At 52.5% G+C, this 20,913-nt stretch overlaps 3 protein-coding genes across 3 annotated transcripts; 1 reads left to right on the top strand and 2 right to left on the bottom strand.

Annotated features, from left to right (window-relative positions):
• The first annotated feature begins 133 nt into the window (after positions 1-133).
• ZNHIT1 (zinc finger HIT-type containing 1) lies at positions 134-4,753 on the top strand. Its single transcript, XM_084249611.1, has 5 exons — positions 134-156; positions 3,561-3,731; positions 4,189-4,268; positions 4,373-4,542; positions 4,628-4,753. The coding sequence occupies exons 1-5, from the start codon at positions 135-137 to the stop codon at positions 4,647-4,649; spliced, it is 465 nt and encodes a 154-aa protein (XP_084105737.1). The 5' UTR covers position 134; the 3' UTR covers positions 4,650-4,753.
• A 4,637-nt stretch (positions 4,754-9,390) lies between these two features.
• On the bottom strand, positions 9,391-13,912 carry CLDN15 (claudin 15; the record flags this gene model as incomplete). The annotated part of the gene is made up of 5 exons (XM_084248891.1): positions 9,391-9,508; positions 9,590-9,718; positions 9,798-9,879; positions 10,964-11,128; positions 13,696-13,912. The coding sequence occupies 5 exons, from the start codon at positions 13,910-13,912 to the stop codon at positions 9,391-9,393; spliced, it is 711 nt and encodes a 236-aa protein (XP_084105017.1).
• A 2,150-nt stretch (positions 13,913-16,062) lies between these two features.
• On the bottom strand, positions 16,063-19,651 carry FIS1 (fission, mitochondrial 1). The gene is made up of 5 exons (XM_084251536.1): positions 19,556-19,651; positions 18,564-18,696; positions 17,189-17,265; positions 16,639-16,744; positions 16,063-16,306 (listed from the first exon to the last, which is right to left on the bottom strand). Exons 1-5 carry the CDS (start codon positions 19,598-19,600, stop codon positions 16,209-16,211), a joined length of 459 nt encoding a protein of 152 aa, XP_084107662.1. The 5' UTR covers positions 19,601-19,651; the 3' UTR covers positions 16,063-16,208.
• Positions 19,652-20,913: the final 1,262 nt, after the last annotated feature.

Here is a 20,913-nt window from a genome sequence, read left to right as displayed (position 1 = left end):
TCGTAATGAGTCACGGCGTTGGAATTATTCTACGCACGCGCAGAAGCACAGGCGCCGGAAATGGTGGTGCCCCTACCAACGCGAGTAGTTTAGTGCGCGTGCGCAGTCGACTCTTCCGCCAGCTGCGTGTAGAAATGGTGGAGAAGAAAACTTCGGGTATGTGAGCCCCTGGCGGTTGGTCCTGTCCTCCTCGCAAACCCTAACCTGGCCTAGGATTTCCTCACCTAGTCTCAAATTTCTTCCCTGCCCCTCGGGCCCTGGTGTCGGGGACTCCCCCCAAACCATCCATTCTTGTTTTATTGATGCAGGGTTGGGATGGAGAAAGCAAAACGATCCTCATCGTCTGAGGACCGGCTTTCTGGGAGGGGGCGGACTCGCAGCCCTAGCGTTGCATCTCCTAGTGATAGGTGCTGAGACAGGGGTGCCAAGCACCTGGACGCATGGAGAAGCGGCGCGCATCGTAGCTTCTGCAAAGGAGGATGCGAGGAGGGGTTGGAGGGGAAGAAAACGCTTGCCTGAGTCTTAAGCTGAGTGACGGTTTCGCGCAGTGCAGGCGCTCCCAGTGCCGGAGGGCCTGCAGCAGCGCTGTCCTGTAGAACTTTCTAGGATGAAGGAAATGTGTCTAATATATCAGCTATTGACTACTTGAGGCTATTGAGCACTTGAAAGGTCGCTAGTGTGACCGACGAACTGGACTTTAAAGAATTAAGATTAATCTTAATCGGCATCTAAATTTATTATAAATAACAAGTTTATTGCTCACAGTTCTGAAGTCTGGGAAGTTCAAGATCAAGGGATCAGATTGATTGCTTTCTAGTGATGGCTCCCCTGATTCATAAGCGGGACCTTCTACCTGTGTCCTTACATGGTGGAAGGGCTAAGGATCTTTCTGGCGTCTGCTTATTATTTATTTACTTATTTCTAGTTATGAATTTAGAGTGATGAATATATGTACTAGATAATATATGTAATATAGTATCCCCGTTTTCCTCCTCATTTATTTATTTATTTTAAAGATTTATTTATGTATACAAGAACCGGGGTGTAAGCCACAGGTGAGGGGGGTAAGAGGATTCACCAGAGACAGAGTGGGGAGCAGAACAGGCAGATCTACAGAAATACACTGCTGAAGGGAGCAGTGGGCGAGACAGGAGAGGTCTGCTGCACCATGTGGGTAGCTCCCTGGCTGGGCGGGAGTTGAACTCGTGCTGTAGTGGCTGGCAGTAGCTTGATAGTGCTATTTTTAATCCCTGCACCACCAGGGAGTCCCTCTCCTTATTTATTTTTTCACTGATGGAACATTGGTTTATAACACAGAGACTTCAGTACATTTAAATAACCACATGTAGCTAGTGGCGCCCTTATTGTATGGTGCAGTGTTTGGAAGCTGGAAGGCCAGCTGGGAAGCTATTAAATGCTCCAGATAAAGAGAGGTGAAGGTTGGAATACTGTCAAATTGACTTGTAATAAATCCAGTCATGTCACTCCTTTCTTAACCCCCTCTCTGGATCACAACCACCCTCACATAAAATCCCTCTTCCAAATTCCTCTACATAATTTGAAGGCCAATAAAAATAAATTAAAAATAAACCAAAAAACATGACAAATTCCTTTACATACTTAAAGACTCTTAATGGTCAGCCTGACTTCCTGTCCACCCCCCCATACATATACTTTATATACCAGCCACAAAGAACTTCCTTTAACTTATTGAACGGCACAGAGTCTCCCATCCAGACCTTTCATGCTGGCACCAGGTCCTGAGACTCTGTCCCCTCTCCCCTAGCTGGGCTAACTTTGTTCATCAGTCAGGTCTTAGCCTTGAAAAATCTCCCTGGCTATTCCAGGGCTAGGTTAGGTGTTTCTGTCATATAGCACTTTGTCCTTCCCTGTCCTAGCATAGACTGTGCTTGTTTGTTTGATCATTTGTATTTTCCACGTATTCCTAGGGCAAATGGAAGGGAGGCTGTATAGTTTTGTCATCAAGAGCATGTTTTTCTGTGCTGGGCAGTTCTAGGTTTGAGTTCTGACCCAGACACTGACTACCTGTGTGAACTTTGGATACATTTCTTAACCTCTGAACTTTAGTTAAACTGGGGATGATAGTGATATTTATCTCCTAGGGTTGCTGTAAGGGTTAAAGCATTCCTTTTGTGCAGAGAGTTTAGTGTACTGCCTGGCTCATAGTACGTGTCCAGTAAGTGTCATCCATTGGTGCTGATGCTATTACTTGGTTACAGGCACTCAATAAATATTTGTTTAATGAATAAAGAGATATTTTGTGTAGCATTATCAGAACCTGCTGAACAGTTGGTATGGTAGTGAAGAGAGAGGTTTAAAATAACTCCTAGGTTTCTGGTTTGGATCTCTACAGAGACGGTTCCAGTCACTGAAAGAGAGTCTACAGGAGAAGCAAGTTGGGTTGGGAAGATTTTTTTATTTTGAGTTGCAATGCCAGCAGGGTCAGCAGGTATTTTCTTGTAGCCAGTTGGGTAGCCAGTTCTGGAGCTTGGAAGAAAGTTCTGGATAGAGGGACTCATTTTTGGAGTCAATTGCTTGTGGGTGAGCAAGCTCTGTGTTTGGATTAGAAATCTCAGAAAGAACATTAGACAAGAAAGAGAAGAGGAACAGTCATCACCTTAGAGTAGCTGCTATAGGAGGCTGAGAAGTACAATGGGAATGAAAAACCATGAGAAAACCTGGAGTCACGTGAAGGAGGCTGATGAACAGACTCAGCTCAAGGGAGACAGTCAGCATGGCCTCTGAGTTTAGAGAGCTCAAGTAAAATGTACACTGGATTTGGGTGGGGGTCGTCATGGTGCCATTGAAGGAGAGTTAGTTCACCGGGAGTTGAGATGTGGACAGGTGGTGAGGAAATGAAAGCTCACACAGAAGCATACCTGTGAAGCTGGGAGTTTAGCAAGTCTTTCCATTGAAGAGAAAGTACCAATTGAGGAGGCAGGGCTGAAGATGCAAGAGAGAAGGGAGGATTCGGGTTGGGTTGGGTTGGGTTTATAAGTAGGACTCAAGGGTGGAGGGATGTATTCACTTGGGATGGAGGGAAGGTAGGTGCCCCTGCAGTAATGGTTGAGGGCAGGCTGAGAGGTGAATGTCTCTCTGTATGTGGCCTGTTTTCTTTGAGATAGGAAATCAGACTGCCAAGTTCGAGTATCAAGGCCAGTGTGTTAAGGTGCCAGTGGAGCCGGAAGCCCTGAATGTACAGTGGTCTCCATCAGCATGGTTGTGTGAGAGGCCTCCAAGAGACATTTCACTGTTGGGCCTGAGGTTGGCAGGACAGGCTGGGACCAAAGGTATAGAAAACATATATGAATGACTGCAATGGCAGTGGTGGCTCCTGGGAAGGAAGTAAACAAAAGGGGTATGTATCCAGAGGGATATGATATACTGGGAGAAGATACAGGGACCACGGCTTGGTGACTGGACGATCAGAGAACTGTAGTGCCCTCTCCTTGGACATCTTCACACACTGCCCAGAGCCAAGATCACTTCAGCTTCCCTCTTTGTGTCCCCAATAACTTCTCTGGTTTTGCCCCATCTAGTTCGCTCCCAGGACCCTGGACAGCGGCGGGTGCTGGACCGGGCTGCCCGGCAGCGCCGCATCAACAGGCAGCTCGAGGCCTTGGAGAATGACAACTTCCAGGATGACCCCCATGCAGGACTCCCCCAGCTCGGAAAGAGGCTGCCCCAGTTTGATGATGATGCAGACACTGGTGAGGCGGGTGGAGGAGGAAGGGAGAGATGAGGCTGAACGAAGGGAAAGAGTCTGCCCTAGTCAGCATTGTGGAAGGACATTGGGCTTGGGGGCAGCTGACCCAGGAGTGTCTCTGGCTCTGCCAGGGACTGGCTGCTGTCACTGTGGGCCGGCTGCTCTCCCTTTTCCTGCATCCATTTCCTCTCCACTATAGAGTAAGGAAGATGGAGCAGATAACCTCTGAGATCCTTCTAGTGCTGACATTAAGCCTTAGATTTAGGCAGTTTAGAGATGGAGGCAGCTAGGGGTTGGGGAATGGCGGGGAGGAACAAGACAGTAGAGAGAGGCTGACTTAGAATCCAGGTGAGTATGGGGGCAGGGAGGGAATGGACAAGTGGGTGTCAGGAATGATGTGGCAGAGAAAGATGGTGTCTTTCTTCGCAGATGCCAAGTAACTAATCCCCCTTGATCTCTAGGAAAGAAAAAGAAGAAAACCCGAGGTGATCATTTTAAACTTCGCTTCCGAAAAAACTTCCAGGCCTTGCTAGAGGAGCAGGTGAGAGAAGGAAGGAAATGAGCCTCCAGAAATCCTTGTTCCTGGCAGGTATTTGTTACGTAGGTAGGTGGAGATGTCACGGAGTCTACCCCTTGTCTCTGCAGAACCTGAGCGTGGCCGAGGGCCCCAATTACCTGACTGCTTGTGCAGGACCCCCATCCCGGCCCCAGCGCCCCTTCTGTGCTGTCTGTGGCTTCCCCTCCCCGTACACTTGTGTTAGCTGTGGTGCCCGGTACTGCACTGTGCGCTGTCTGGGCACCCACCAGGAGACCAGGTGAGCTTGGACAGTCCCCTGGGTTCACTCCCTCTCCCTCCTACCACCCAGGCCCCTCCTCATCTTGGATCTCCTCCACCTGCAGATGCCTGAAGTGGACTGTGTGAGCCTGGTTTGTTCCTGGAGAGGAACAACCTGGAGAGGAACATGCATCACCCTGACCTCAAGAAAGGCCATCACCAAAAGCAGGGTGCTCCGCCTGAACTGAGAGAGGAGTGGTTCACTTACCCAACAGAGTTTGTGTCTTACCTTCCAGGAAAGAGGAGTCTGGACTCCCAGGGACTGTGAGCTAATAGATTACTGTGTAATAAAAGGTCTCATGCAAGGAGGAGCTGACCTGTTTGGTCACATAGTATTGTGGAAGTGAGGTTCATGGGTCACCTGTCTCTCCTACCCTCTGCCATGTGTCTCTATGTCTTTCTCTGTTTCCTATCAGTCAGCCCTCTCACTCTCTTCCCCCTGGGTCGTAACCATGAACTGTTTTGTCCCATTCTCCTGCCATCCCCATGTCTCTGCATTTCTTGGCTACTTTTTGATTCTACTCTTTTTAAATTTAGTCCTTTTGTTTTTGCTTCTTGTTTATCTAGTTCCCCAGAGAATCAGTTGAATACAAGTAGATTCCAGGACTGGGAGACAGAAAAGTAGGGTCATTTGGGGACAGAGGTGCAGATACTGCAGGAGGAGCTGGCCCTGTCTTCATCCTCTGGTACCTAATCCAATGGAAGAGCTTAGCTGCTGCCTTTGGTGCTGCCAGGCTTCGGGAAGAGCTTTCCCGAGTAAGCTCTTGTTTTCAGGGGTTGTGGTATCTGAAACTATTAGTAGCAGAGAAAACCCAGTAGCTTCTGAGGATACAGGGTAATTCACAGCATAGAGTCCTTCTTTTGGTGACCCTGCATCTGGGACTCTTGTACAGTTTTAGAACTTTTTATACATGCCTTCTCTAAGTGGTTTGCAAGCTGCAAGCTTGTAAGCGCCTTGAAATTGCTGTCTTAAGCCTGCTGTCCTGTTGGAACATAGTAGCAAAGCAGATGCTTAGAAGTATTTGTTGAAAAATGACCTCAGTGTGAATATGAATGAGATCCAGCAAAAGTGGTGTTAGACTTCTTTTTTAGTTATTCTCCCCACATTGGGGGGCTTTCCTGAGGCTGGCCCAAGTATTCTGGTGTCATCCTGAGGAACTGGTTGCTCTTTCTCTGCAGACTTGCAGTTGGACAAGTAACTTGGTGACAGCTTCATGTTGGATGGCGCTGAGGACAGGGATTTGAAGTGCCCTAAATGTGGCGGTTTTAAAAGATGGCTATCCTTTCATCAAAAGGTGGGGTCTTTTCCCCTGAGTTCTGGGTGAACTTATGTCTGCTTCAACCAGTAGACAGTGGCAGAAGTGAGACCAAATGACATTCAAGGCTAGGCTGTAAAAGACAGTGCAGGGGCTGCCTTGTCCCTAGGACACTTGTTTTTGGAGCGCTCAGCCACCATGTAAAATATCCAAGGCCGTCTGCGAGGTAGCCCAGCATTCCGGTTGACTGACCCAGCAGAGCTAAGCCTTCCAGCTGTCCTAGTCCTAAGCTTCCATCACACGATGAAGATGCGTCCTGATAATTCCAGCCCCTGGGTATCAAGTCATCCTCAGCCATGGGGTCTTCCCAGCTGTGTTGTCCATGCCAGGCAGCAGACACAAGCCATCTTTGTCGTGCCCTGTCTCAGCTCCTGGCCACAGACTCTGCACATGTAATAAAGTGGTCTGTAGCATTGAGTTTGGGTGGTTCATTATGCAGCAGTAGTAATTGGGACACCAGGAATCCAGTTTGCTGATTGCTAAGTCCCAGACTAGCTTATTGTTTTTCTCCCAAGTAGGGAAGCTTCCCTGGGTCCTAACCCTTCTATTTTCTTCTTCACCAAGAAGCACATTCAAGAAGAAAAATAGGAGCGAATTTCTGGGCTGAGAAATAGCATCTGTGCTTCACTGTGATCACCTGCATCCGAGTTCCTCTCAGATTTACACTGAGACAGCAGTTTCTTTGGTTTATTTCCTAAATTCACTGACTTTGCTTCATATTTTGTTGTGATAGAATCACTTAGATTCTGCTTTCTGTTAAGATTTGTCTACTCAGTGATGCACTCAGCCCTCCCCAATTGGTCTTGGTGGGACAGAGCCAGACCCAACGCCTCCTTGGTCTCTGCTCTGATGTTGATTGGGTCCACTAGTCATCCTCCAGGAAGCTCTTCCAGGATGTCTGGACTCCCACTTAAAGCCATAACTTGCCAAGGAAAGCTTCAATCAAATTTTACCAGCTTCCTGTGTGCTGGAGTAGACTTGGTCCCCACCTTGAAAGATGCCTGGGTCTTTGGGGAATCTACATTATGCTAAAAGCTTCTAGATGCTTGGCCCAGTGTCATATGGTGGGGTGGCTCAGTCCCTTCCTGGCACAAGGGCAGCAGAGGCTCATGCTGGGATCAGGAAGGCTGGGGAATGGGGGGCTTGAACCTAAAGACCTCAATGAGCATTGAATTTAATTGATTTAGATTAGTTTGGAGCCAGGAATTCTGGGAAGCAGGCCAGTTGTGTCTTTAGTCTTGAAATCTTGGTCCCACTCCTTATTGACTGTGTAGTTAGGACAGGTTACTTTGCCTTTCTGGCTTGTTAGGCTGCCTCCAGATACCATGAGAATTAAATAGATCACATTTGACTTAGTGCCTGGTGCCTGGCAACTACTGAGTAACGGATAGTTTTTTACATCACTGCCCAGGATCGAAAGCAGTTTGTCATTAAGCTTTTTCACAGCCAGTTCCCTCAAAGACAGGACGTTCCTTGGAACTGCCCCAGCCCCTAGCCCCTGTCTGGAAACTAACTGCTTATATTCCTGTTTGCTCCTAGCTTATAAATTCTTTGATGGTGGGGGCCATGTCTTAGTGTCCATTCAACCTTCCAGCAAAAAAGATAAGTGTTGTTAGGAAGCATGTGTCAGTAGCCCTTTATAGCCTTGTGATCATGCATGGTGGACAAAGAAATTGAAACTTAACCTAGTGACTATATTAAGGCGCATACTTAAATGCTCAAATGTGAAATCTGGTTCAACTTAGTTTTTCTGAAAGGGGAGAGGAGAAGAGGCGGAAGCTGTGGGCTGGGGCAGAAGGAGAGTTTGGGTGGGAGGGGGCGGGGTGGCATCAGGGGCTGTAACTGACTTTTGTCATTCACTGGGGGGGAGGGGGGCAGCCATCCATCCGGTGGAGCTTTCACAGCCTTTCAGAATTGTGAGACTTCTAGTGTGTGTCTCATGTTTGAGAGAGAAACCCACTAACAAAGCAAGTCACATGGCCCAGTACTTGGCCGTAGTAGGGTATGCCAAGGGTCCCCCCATGATAGGTGCCTCCCACAGTCCACATTCTTGTATAATCCCTTGCACATGGACTTTGAACTTAGTCACAGATAAATCCACAAACTATGAAAGCAAGAGAATCAAGGGGAGTGAGATATACAGATTCTGGCAGTCTTCTCGGCCATGGAGCCCTTTATGCAGGGAACAGTTCCCAAAGCACCAGTTTCTGGGAGGAGCCCAGTAGAGCGTGTGTCCAGGGCCAGGGGCAGTCTCCAGTTTGCCGGGAGAGCACTTTGCACAGAGTAATAGTAAGAAAGAGGGATAGAAAGGTAGCCTGGGGCAGGCATGTGGCAAGGTCTTAGTGTCTGTCTTAGGCTTTTTTACTTGGGCTGGTTTTTGTTGTTCCTGAGCTGCCACGGCAGGCCAGGGAATGGTGCTGCAGTAGAGGAGTATGGAGTAGGTTACAGAGCTGGGTCAGAAGCTCACTCGGGGGAGTCCTGCGATGAGTGTGGGCAGGAAAAGATGAAGGCCTCATCCAGGGCCAGGCAGTGAAGGGAGAGAAATAGGTGGGTGTGAAAAATACTGCGAAGGGGGAATCAGTGGGATTCGGCAGCTGACTGGGGGTGGTGAGGGGGAGGGAAGGAAGCCACAGATGATCGATGATGGGCATTGTCAACGCGTGCTAATCAGAGGTTGGCAGTGCTGAAAACAGGGAGACAGGAACTGCGATTTGGGCCGGAAAGTGATGAATCTGATGAATTTGCCCAACCTGGTGGAATACCCAGGGCATATGCTTCTGGAGCTTGGGAGAGAGGCCCGGGTTAGAGTGCACAGCGGTGAGAAAGGCAGAGCGTCAGAAGAGGAACTTGTCTCAGGGCTAGCAAGGGGTTTGCTCTGCTGTTTTCATTTCCTAGTGGGCTTCCAGTCTCTGCTCCTTGAGGACTGCATCAGTCATTGTAAGAATGCACAACTTGAAAAGACTCGCACCCCTTCTCCTTTGCTGGATGAAACAGTCCATGGAGAGGGGCAGGTGACAGCCTGGGCTCCAAGAACTGAAATTACCCCGGCACTGCCCTAGCCACCTCTTGCTTGGCTTAAAGGTGCTTCTTGACACCCCTACTCTAGAACAGTCCCCAATAACATTTATTTATGCATGAAATTACGTACAATACAAATCCTTGGGGGGCACCTTACAGCCTCCTGACAAGGTCTTGCAACCGAGAGTGCACATTTTCAAAATAAAGGAGGGGCCCAGCCTCAGAAGTCCACTGTGAGTTCTAAGGAGGTGAGCTCTTCATTTGGGAGGATCCGCTGGGTCAGACCAAAGAGACGTGGCCAGGGCGGAGCTCCGATGGGAGAGGCAGGGCCTGAGGTGTGGTCAGAGCTGGGCGTGGCCTCTGGGCAGCATGCTGAGTCCCCAACACCGCTAAATAACCCTAAAGGTTGTAACCACCAGCCGGGGCTGCACCTGGAGCCCAGGGTTTCGGGAACCCCTCTCCACTGGGAGCAGATGGGGTCACAGGTCAGGCTGCTACACGTAAACATTTTTCCCGTATTTGCCAAAGCTGCTGTCACCTTCATCCGAGGGGGGCAGTCGGACAGTGTGGTTGGACGTGGGTTTGGTGGCGACTTTGTAGGGAACCCAGGAGCTGTCGTGGGAGGAAGCTAGGGTCAGATGGAGATATAGCCCTCACCCGGCGTCCCACACCCACCCCACCCTATTTGCCCACCTATTCCTGGCGTCTGGGGCAGGGTCCTCATCTTCGCCGCAGCAGCAGTTGAAGCAGAGACAGGAGCCGCCCAGGATGGAGAGCAGGGAGGCGCTCCACCCCAGGTAAAGGGCAGAACCCAGCTCGTACCTGGGGACAAGGACCAGGTCATGAGTGGTGCTGATTCCTGCCCGCTCCCCTCCCCTGAGCATGGGGCTCCCACACTCACTTGGTACCCGGAAACAAGGGGTCGAAGAACTCCTTGGTGATGTTGGAGGCGTACCAGGAGATGGCCACCATCCCGCATAAACCTGGGGGACAAGAGCATGGCACTTGCGTCAGGAGCTGGAACCCCGGGCCCAATGCAGGATGTGGCATGCCGAGTCCAAGGACAAGTTTTCTTTTCCCCTCCCCAGCTCATAACTGTTTTGTTTTCTTTCTTTATTTGTACATACAAGCACTGGGTACAGCCAGAAGCGCGGGAGGGTGAGAGAATTCACCAGAGCCAGAGGGGAGAGCAGAGCAGGCAGACTGACGTACACTGCTGAGGGGAGCAGCAGGCGGCAGGAGAGGTCTGCGCACCATGTGGGACCCTCCTGCGGTGGCTGGGGAGCAGCCGGGGATCGAACTGGTGCTGCAAAGGCTGCGGGCAGCTTTGCAACCCAGCGTTCAACCGCTGCGCCACCGGGGAGGCCCTGTTTTGTTTTCTAAAGTCAAAAGTTAGCTTCTCCATTCAGCACCAGAACCCAGCAGCGGGCAGCTTTTTTGCATAGTCTGCAACTCTCCTGCCCTCAGCTCCACACATGTGCTTTTACCCCTGACCCACCTTGTTCCTTCCTACCTCTAGTGCCTGATAACTTAGCTTCCTGCTTGGACTCTGCCCCATCCAGGGTCTACCCAGCTGGGACACTCACTGGGGGCTTGTCCTCCAAGGAGCCATCTGACTTCTCTGGGCCTGTCTCTACATCTGGAGACCAGGCCAAGCCCCAGTTTTCTCAAGGTCTTGCAGTAACGGATATGCGCAGAAATGTTTTGCAAATTGGAAAGGGATGAGAGTCGTACGATATTGTTACTGCCTGCAACATGCCCGGCTCTGATCCTCTAAGCCAGGCTGGGAGCTCAGGAGGCATACGCCCACTCGCCTTCGGAGTCCCTTCCAAACCTCACTGAAGCCTCACTCCTAGTGGGGATTCAAGAAGCACTGCCACTGTTGACTCACAGCTAGGGGATTGGTGGCCCTGGGTGAGGCTGGGCTGAGCATGGAAGGGCACGTGTCAATGCAGAGGGGAAGGTGAGGCAAGCGCTGGAGTGGGGAGCTGGAGAAGGTCTGCTGCTGAGGGCCAACAAACCCCCTCCCACCTCAGCTCAGGCCCACCCATAGCTCTCCCCACTTACCAGCCACTATGTGTAGGGACCCCGCAGCGGCCGCCACCTTGGCCTTCCTGAAGAGCAGCCTGCTCCCGATATTCGTGCAGCGCAGACCCAGAATGCCTAGGAGGAGTCCCAGGAAGCCCAGGAGGATGGCGGTGATCATGAGTGCCCGGCAGGCCTGGAGGTACCCTGGGGAGGTCAGGTACAGCCATCAGTCCCTGAACCAGCCCCAACCCCCACCATCCCCTCTCCCCTTTACCATTCAAAGCGAGTCCCTTGCAGCCCTGGCTCAGACCTTAGTCCCTTAGTCCTCTCCTTTCCCTTTGGGCTCCATCCAGCCAACAGGCTGAGAGGCCATACCTCCTTCTTTCCTAGGAGTTCACCCCAGTCTCCGTGCCGCCCCCCCCCCCCAACACTGGCACACCTATACCTCAGGGCTTCTCTATGTCCTACTGACACTTTGGCCAGATAATGCTTTGTTGTGCTTTGAAGGATGTTTAGCAGAATCTTTGGCTCTTACCCACTAGGTGTCAGTAGCAGCCCCCAGGAAAGGGACACTCAGATTGGCCAGACATTCTCAAATGACCATGGCGGGGAGAGAGAATGCCACCCCCACTGCTGTTAGGTCATCGGTGCTGCTCTGCTGTGTCTTACAGAAACTGCACGGGAGCACCTCCAGCTCCTTCCATGTCTGCCTCCTTAGTACCCGCCACTTCCCATCCTCAACAGAATTTTTCCCAAAGCTACCAGTAGGGGGCAGCCGTGGCTTATGGGTCACTCAGTAGAGACCAGGTTCTGATCTGGAAGGTGGGATTCCCATGCCCAGAATTGGTCTCAGGCAGTTTAGTTCATGCGATTTCCCAGGCTCAGTTTCCCTTCACTCAAAGCTGAAAGATCTCAAAGCTGAATCACTCTCTGGCCCCTACTTCCCCCTTCTGTCTTTGATAGTTGCCAAGCACACACAAGGACCTTGCACCCCTTTCCCGGGTGGGGCAATGCCATTGGTGCTGAAGGGGAAAGCCTGGGTTCCTGCCAGGAGGATGTGAAATGGTGAAGAGTTGGGGGGTAGGGAGGGAGGAGGGACAAAGTTCTCTGGGAGCACCTTCTCACTCCCAGCCACTCCCTCTGAATTCCCACCCTCTCCCCCTACCCCTTATCTTCCCCTCATTCATTTGCTAGTCTCCACCTGGGGCACCAGCTCTGAATCTCTAGGTAGCTCAAATGGGCAGATTATTGAAGGGCCATAGACCATGGGCTGAGAGGCTGGGGCTAGGTAGATGACAGTCAAAACCCAGCCTGAACGTGTCGGCCACTCTGGCCTCAGACATGAGTCTGGGGTCCAGCCCCTCTGCCTCCTGTGTGGCTCTGAGCAGGCCAGTGCTTACTCTGCAGTTCCCAGCTGCTGTAAGATGGTTATGGATAGCCCCACCAGGAGAGCTGCTGTAAAAATGCAGAAATGATGTGGGGGAAGTACCAAGCACACCCCTGGAAGCTTCTGTCCCCCTCAGGTGCATTCACAGCTGTGGCTTTCCTTGTGCGTCCTTCACGCACACTTGTCCTTTCTCAGGCCAAGTGCAGCAGGTCCAGGCGGGCTCCCTTGGGTAGACAGGCTCACAGCAAAGGTCCCTCCTCCCACCTGTGTGGGTGACTGCTGAGCTGCCCACTTCTTGTCCCTTCCTCACCTGGCATTCTGGGCTTCAGACCCAGGTGGTATTCAACTTTTATAGGTGCTTATTGGGGAGGGGGGTACCTCCTTAAAAACAGTAAGTTCTAGAAAAGGGGTAAAGCACAAACCCCCTGCAGCTGCCTCAGGAAATTCTGGGAATAGTGGGGGCACAGAGACATTCCTGGGGTGATTTCAGTATTGACTTCAGTTCCTTCCTGTACTACCCAGCACCTGCAGTGGGGGACCTGGAAGAGCAAGATGGCTCTGGGGGGAGCTCCTGGTGAGGGGTTGGGATCTCCCCTGCATAGGATAGGGTTCCAGGTCATCCCCTCTTGGCCTGGCTGGCGGAAGGATGATGGTGAGCACCACTCGAGGGCAAGCAGGAAAGCAGGCAGATGCTATAGCCACAGAGGAGAATCTTTCTGGGCCCAAAGAGCTGTAAGCTGTAAAGTGCAAGTATCTTAAAAAAACACACTGCCCCGAGAACCCGAGCACAGGCACGCTGCTGCTCCCGGCAGAGACCGGCAAGAGGACTTCTTTTAAAAGTCCTTTAGAACATGCCAGGACATTGAACCAATATCGTCGTAGAAGCCTGAGGCTATTCAGACTTTCAAGTGTCTCAACCCCTAAGACTCTAAGATGAGGCTGCCCCTTCACCCCCAAGCCCTAGCACTCCCACCCTAAAACTGAAACACAAAAATTGACTGTGTATATGTAGATGTGGACGCATATTCACATTTCACATGTTCCAGCTTGCACAGCTCTCAAGACCGTCTACGAACCCGTGCTGTTGTCAACCTCATTCTGTCACCTGCCCAAGCACAGAGCTAGTAAACCGCAGGCCTGACCTGGCAGGCTACTTCGGCGCTTGCACTGGGATGATGAAGAGTGCCACATTAGGGCAGGGGCCATGTGTGACCAGGCCTCTGCCGCAGCTCCAGGCGCAGCACTCCTGGTGCCCCTATGGCACCAGGAGGGCGCCCAGGTGCCCCTATGGCACCCAGTGCAGAACACAGCAGCACCCACCCTAGCCAGGGTCTCTCCCCATCCCCACCACCCGCTGCTCCCTGGTGCTCTCCCTGCCCCGTACCAGAGAGGGCCAGCATGGACGGGAACTCCCGGCAGTTGTAGACTCCAAGGGAGTCGGTGGCACAGCTGTACCAAAGGTTCTCGAAGATGGTGTTGGTGGTGATGACGCTCCCGTGAACGGTGGACACTCGCCAGTAGCTGTGTGGCAGGGTCACCCCCAGCATCAGCAGCCCCAGGGCTGCCATGAAGTAGCCAAAGGTCTCCACAGCCATCGACATGGTGAGACACCAGCCCGAGGGGCACTGGGGGCCCCAGAGAAGGGGAGGAGCTAAGTCCCAGTTCCTGGGTACCTGGAGCTGTGGCTGAGAGCTGCTAAGGCCAACTGGGGAGAGAGGGCAGGAGTGGGCAGAAAGCCAGCTGTGGCCTCTGCCTCTTCCTCAGCTGAGGTCTGTCTCCAGTTTCTGTCTCCTTCCCTCTCTCTGGGTTTCTGCTTCCCCACAGGCCGGTTAGAGGGAGGAATGAGCCAAGAGCGTGCAGTAGCTGCTGACCAGGAGATGGAGGGAATAAACGAAGCGGGCCAAAAGTCCACTCCCTCCCCCGGCCTCTGGGCTGCCCTGGGCTCCCCGCCCCATGAGGGTGGGGGGAGAGGACTTACTGGGGAGTGACTAACGGATGCAGCCAAGGAGGGGCCCCCATGGGAGGCACTGGGAGCCAAGGGGAAGCTTCTGTCTCTGACTCAGCTTTGCTCAGGGGCCAGACAATGCAGTAAGAGGGAGCAGGAGAGAGAAGGTGACTGAGAGACGAGACACAGGGACAGGGACAGAGAATGACCACAGCCAGGCCCAGTGCTGCCTTCAATGGGAAGGATCGAGGGAGTGGAGCCGGCCCCTCTGGATGTTGGTGAGAATGATCAAGAAACTCAAAAGGTCTAGAGGTTGGGGTATCTGAGTTCCAAGAAGAGGAAGGTTGAGTAAGGGAATGGAATATTGAGGAGAAACCCACAGCTCTGGGGTTCAGACAACTTGGGTTCAACCCCATCAGTTACCAAAGCGACGCCAGTAGCAAGTTTGAGCCCCTTGAGCTCATTTCTGCTTCTGGGAACTAGAAATGTTACCACTTACCTCATAGCTTGGAGTAGTTATGGCCACAGATCAGAGCTCCCCGTGGGCAGCAAGTCCTCCATGGTTGGTGACTATCAGGTCTGGGTCCCACAGGCCCACCAGGGTCGCTCTAAACTTCAACTTCCTGAATTTGAATATTTCCCCTTGGTGGCTGAGCTTTGACTCTTGGCAATGAGCTTGGTCCTGCTGCCAAGGGTTGCCGAGGGGGATAAACCACAGGTGCAAAACAAGATCCTGGCTAATCTAAGCAGCTGAGTTATCAGAATTGTTACCAGCTCTATTAATGAGGCTAGATTAGAAACCTCCGGGTCCCCACCCCAAACCAGGCTGAGCACCGTCTGCTGCAGACGGTCTCCTTTCCTGCCCCACGGCCACAGCCAGGACATTTTAGTTCCCTCTGGCAAGTGGGGCTGGAGCTGTCTCTGAGGGGCTGATCCTACACCCCTGCGGTTACAGAGCACATCACTCAGCTGCAACTGCTCCCCTTTCCCCATATGAGGTTCCTCCAAGTTTCCCGAGGTGCTGCCTCCCCACCCCACCCCACCCCCTGGCCCCCAGCTCGGCAGGCTTGGCTGTGGGCTGCCTGGCTGTGGAACGAGAGGTATGCAGTGAAGCAAGACAGGCCCATGCTGAGCCTGGCACGGGGCGGGTGGGGGGCGGGAAAAGCCAGTGGGGTGGGAACTGGGTCTCAACCCTCCATCTACAACTGGGGTGTCCTGGGGTCCTAACCTCTCCCAAGGCCCCTGCTATTCCAGGCCAAATGCCCATTTTCTTTCCCCCACCGCAGTGCCCCCCTCCTAAGAAGGATAACGTAGGAGGAAGGAGAAGATGCAGGAAGACAAAGGGAGGGAAGGGCGTTGGTTCTGGAGGAAACTAAGTGGGGGGCCCCCCGGGGTGGAAAACTCCACATGCTGAGAGGCAGCTGAGTGGGTCAGAGGAGACGGGAGACATAAATCGCAGCCTGTCCCCTCAGCTCTGCCCTCCCATCTCCGGTCACTGCTTTCGCCCAGGATTCTGGGGCTGTGCAAAGGCCACAGCCCCATGCTGCCTACTTCGGCTCAAGGACATGACATTGGGGGAGGGGGAGGAAGGAAGGGTGTGGGATCTGGGCACTCAGTGGACAAAGGAGAACCCCACGCCAGCCTAGAGGATAGGAGAGTACAGAACAGCAAAGAACCACACATGACCTCACACCCTCTGTGCCCGATGGAATCCACCCGCCCCTTCCTCAACACAGACACGGAGGCTCCAGAGCCAAAGCCCAATTTTATTTACACTCATCCCAAAGTACATGATTTGGGGCTAAAGGGCAGGTTTCTGGGGAAAGGAGGCTGAAGGCCGTAAAGGACAGTGATGGGGGGTGCAGAAGGGGCAGCAAGGATGGGGCGGCCCCTCTTCAAGTGTCCTTCACAGCTCCCGGGCTTTGTGGGCAGAGGCGGAGGTGTGGTCTTGTTCATGGTTTGGACTTGGATACAGCAAGTCCGATGAGTCCAGCAAGTCCCGCCACGCCCAGGGCCATGCCTCCGACAATGGCCATGCCCACTAGTCCATCTGGGAAAAGGAAGAGTCAGGAGCCCCGCCCTCATCCTGCAGGGATCCTGGCTATCACGTCTTCCCAGCCAGATACTCCTCACCCAAAGACGTGCCCTCCCATCTGGAGTCACAGGGTGAGGGACCCCATAGGTTGGGGAAAGGACTTCTGGGGGTTTGAGGAGGAAGTGCTTGGAGGGGGTCAATTAGAAGAGAAACTGGAGGACACAGCATGGGAGAGGGAAGAGGACTTAGCAAAACTGAGAGGGATCTGTGGATGACTTGGGCCAGGGAGAGAAGGGGTGGGAATTTGAGGGAGACAGAAGGAGAAGGGCAGAGGGGAAGGTGTTCACCTTTCTTCATGGCCTTGTCAATGAGCCGTTCCAGTTCCTTGGCCTGGTTGTTCTGGGGCTCTGTCTGCAGCAGCCCACGCACATACTTCAGGGCCTTTTCATATTCCTGCAGTCAGGAAACAGATGAGCACAGCCCTCAGTATTCTCTCATTCTCTGCCCATAGGGGGCCTTCCCTTCACTTGCCCTGGGGGCTCCTCCCTCTACCTCCACCCCCTCCCTCACTCCAGCCCCACCCAATGGAGTAGAGTCCACAAACAACCCCAACAGTGTGGGGGCGATAAGCTGGGGGAGATAACAACCAGAGGTTCAGGCTGCACCCCGATCCTGACGTCACCTCATTCCCCACACCCTCAGCACCCTGATCCTCTGTCTCTCTCACCTTCCCTTGACATCCTGGCCAGCTATCACCTTGCACCTCTGTACCCAACACCGCCCCCTGCCAACTGTCCTCTTCATCCTTCCTGCTGGCCAGGGCTCTACCTTTGAGGGGAGAGATGGGGTTGCTGTGCCCCTCACCCGTCCAGGCAGGAGGGGAGCTCTGTGTCTTACCTTGAGCCGGTAGTTGCCCACCGCCAGGTAGAAGACATAATCCCGCTGCTCCTCTTTGCTCCCTTTGGGCAGTAACTCTGAGGCAGGGAGAGGGGGGGAGAGTGGGGGGGTAAGAGGGTGAAAACCATGTCTCTCCTTTACTAGCACTTGTGAACCAGAGACCCTCCATTCTCTGAATCCCTCTGTGATCCAGGCAGAAAGTTACTGCCCTGAGCCTCTATTTCGGCTCCGGTCACACTCTGCTTTGTCAGGGCTCTGGGGAAGCACGATGCCAGGCTGCCCCATCACGCCGGCATCAACACTAGTAAACTCTGGTTCACCCAAGGAAACTGAAAGGAGATCAAGGCACTGGAGACGCCCAGGGCATAGCAAGTCAGTTTCGGCATCTGCTGTATCTTTTTAACCATGGTTACCCGCTGCCCAGATTAGTGTAAACTTGAGTTTGTGTTCCCGCCCCTCAAAACTCATCTCCAGTTGGTCTTCTTTGAATCACTTCACCTGACCCTTAATCGGTGACTGCCCAGAACCTATGTGTTCAGTTGTGCTCCACATTAGAATTTGTTGCTAAGGGGCACTGCAGGTATTTATAGATGTGCCAGCATCTGTACCACCTTCTCAACTAGAAAGGCACGAGAGGAGGCCACTTCTACAGCTGTGCCCTGCTGGAAAGGAAGCCTTCAAAATCTGAATTGGCAAAATAGACAAGTAAGGTGAGATTATTTGTATGAAGACTCTTATTTTTACTGACTTTCTTTCGGCTCCCTTTAGTAGATCACTGACTGCTCATCTATGATTACTTGACTAAGAGAAAGGGAGTACAGAGAAATCTAAAGGTCTGTGTACTGTGGCCTCAGACACATGGTGACCCATTCAAACCCAATGGCAAATAGGTGTCCAATTAAAAAAAAAAACACCATCTGCTCACAGGTTTTTGGGACTGTCTTCTGCACTTTTCCCACACCATCCCCACAAAAAGTTTTAAACAACAGCTGCTGAATAAGCAATATGGTGGGGGGCAAAGAACACAGGACCAGGACACACAAGACAGGCGCTTCTAGTTCCAATCGAGCCATTAATTAATTAGCTGTGTGACCTCCAGACAAGTCATTTTCCTTATGATTAGACTACCAGATCACCAAAGTCCCATGGGGAATAACATGGTACAACTCTGTTTGGCAAAACAATGATGAGGTAGTAATTAGCAAAAAGTACACCGGGAAAATCAGGCTAAGTATAGCCCTTTGTTGTAGTGAGTTTACAGGAAAATAACTATCAGGTGACTGTACTACAGGGTCCTACGTTGAAAAAGAACCCCAGCATTTGAGATGGAGGGAGGCAGTTGGGCAGGGGAGAGTCAGGTAGCCTAGCACCTCACCCTCCAGCAGTGCAATGCCTTTACGGATGTCATCGTTGTACTTGCTTCGAACCAGGCACCAGGCATACTCAAACTGCGTGCTCTTGGAAACCGAGCCTGCTGCCTTCTCAGACTGAAATTTCTTTTCAAACTTCTGTCACAGGAGAGGAGAGGAGTCATTTAGAAAGAAGGGGAAAACCATTCTCTATCTGAGGGTCCATTTCCAGTACACGTCACCTTCCCATTCTCTGCCACATTTCCCTCGCAGGTCTTGGTACCTAACCCACCTCTGCTATCTCCTCCCTCCCCGGGACCCGGGCACTCTGCTTCTTGGCAGCGGGATGTCTCCTTGGTCAGTCCCCCGCTCTGCATCACTCCCCCTGGGTACCGAGCAGATATGCCACCTGCTGGTGGCTCCAGGCACCGCTCTCGGAGCAGCTGACCCAGAGTGGCTGAACAGTAAACAAGCTGTCAGAGCTGCTCAACAACGGCCCACGCGGTCCCTCGAAGAGCCTGCTTCCCCCACGCCGCCCCGCCCTGCAGGGCCTGGTCCTTTTCTCCTTTGCAAAACGGGGATAAAAATAGTGCCTCCCTCCTAGAGCTACAAAGATTGAGTTACGTTTGTAATGCACTTAGTATGGGGCCGGACTCAGTAATATACAGACCTTTACGATGGCTGCCAAGCTCCCCCGCCACTGAAGGAGCGCTTAAAAAACAGGTGTCAATACCCTGACCTCTCAACTCCTGCACGCACCCGGAACCCGTCGGGTTTTCCCCATCAGACTCCAAGGCCCTGAGTCTGAGGCGAGGAGGTGCAGGAAACTACAACTTCCATTAGCCTCTACGACAAAGCGGCGTGTCGGGCAGGAGCCGGACGCTGCAGAGGCTGCCGGGAGTAGTAGTTCGGCTTCCGCAGAAAAGCTGCTTGGGGGAGAGGATTTAGCCCTTACCTGACTCTCCCAAGAACCCTCCCGTCAGAATATTCCCTTTGCTCCCCTCGGGCCAGGCCTCACCAGCAAGTCATCCACAGACACCAGGTCGTTCAGCACGGCCTCCATGGCCGCTACCCCCGCAATCCTCACACCTCAAGACACTATTGTGCCACTGGCTCCATGGCCTGCTGGCCGGGGCACTTCCGGTGTCCGGCGGAAGCGGCGCTCCCCCTCCCCTTAGCAGAGCCAATCGACCCTCGTCGCCGACCGGGAGCCCGCCCTTCACCGGGCTGCGCCCCGCCCCTTCCTCCCGGAGCCGGCGGCCGCGCCGGGCCACTAGTGCGCACACTCCGGCGGGCCCCGCCCCTCCGGGCCCCAGTGGTCCTCCGGGCGCCCGGCGAGGGTCGCTCCGCAGGCGGCTCTGAGACTACGTTTTAGCACCCGGACAGAAAATAACTAAAGGAGAAAGGTAGAGAACCCGACATGGGTAACAATTTTAGGGCCCAGTCTAGCCGTCCCTCCCCTCCCCCTCCAGCCCTCTCAGAAGTCTAGGAACCTGGAAGCTACGTGACTTTTCAGTGCCTGCCAGAAACTCACAACTAGTACTAGGGTTTCCAGGACCCCAGCTGACTCGTAATGTTATAGAGCAGCCCCGATATTAAACGGGTTCCTGGCTGTGGGTCCTCACCTGCGCGCTTTAAAGAGACTTATGAATACTCTACTACAGACACATGCAAAAGGGTTAATAAAAGGTTTATTTACAAGAGGAAAGGAAATAAGGAAAATGTACAACTCAGGGAGAAAATAGGGAAATAAAGTCTTTAATGCGTCCTACCCGATCCGACGACCTGGAAACCCAAAGTCACACTCTCAGAGCTGGCCGGACGCTCCGAGCTGGCCGAGAGCCCAAAAATGGAGAGCCCCCCAAAGCCCTCGTGTCTGCCTTTTGTATCCACCTGGCTGCTTAACCCCACCCTCAGGTCCCAGCCACCTTCCCTTTGGTGGTGATGGGATTTGGAGTTCCCAGTGTCTTTGGCTTTGACCTGGGGTGGGGGTGGAGTCCACAAAGCCTGTATGGAATTTGCTTTGGGACCCCCTTTTCCCCCTAACAATTCCCCCCTTTCACTTTTTGCCACCATTTCCATGGTGATGAAGATCAAATATATGGAGGTTGGGATGCAGTCTCAGATGAACGTTTTGTCAGGTTCCAGTGTGAAAGAAAACCAGTCTCTCCAGGTATTTGTCCATTGTGGAAAGCAAAAGTCCTCCACTCCAGGAAAAATAGTTCATCAGTTTAAGCCAAAAAAAAAAATCTGGAGGCGTTAGCCAAAACAAGTCAGCAGATATGTAAAAATTTCAGGAAAAAAAATCTTAAAATGGTTCAACTGATGTAAAAACACAAATTTTCTCAACCTTGATCCCAAACTTTTAACAGCAAA

This window comes from Talpa europaea (genome assembly GCF_964194135.1).
Source record: "Talpa europaea genome assembly, chromosome: 12".
Taxonomy (NCBI): domain Eukaryota; kingdom Metazoa; phylum Chordata; class Mammalia; order Eulipotyphla; family Talpidae; genus Talpa; species Talpa europaea.
The sequence above is the reverse complement of the archived record's forward strand: the minus strand, read 5'-3'. Positions and strand labels throughout refer to the sequence as shown.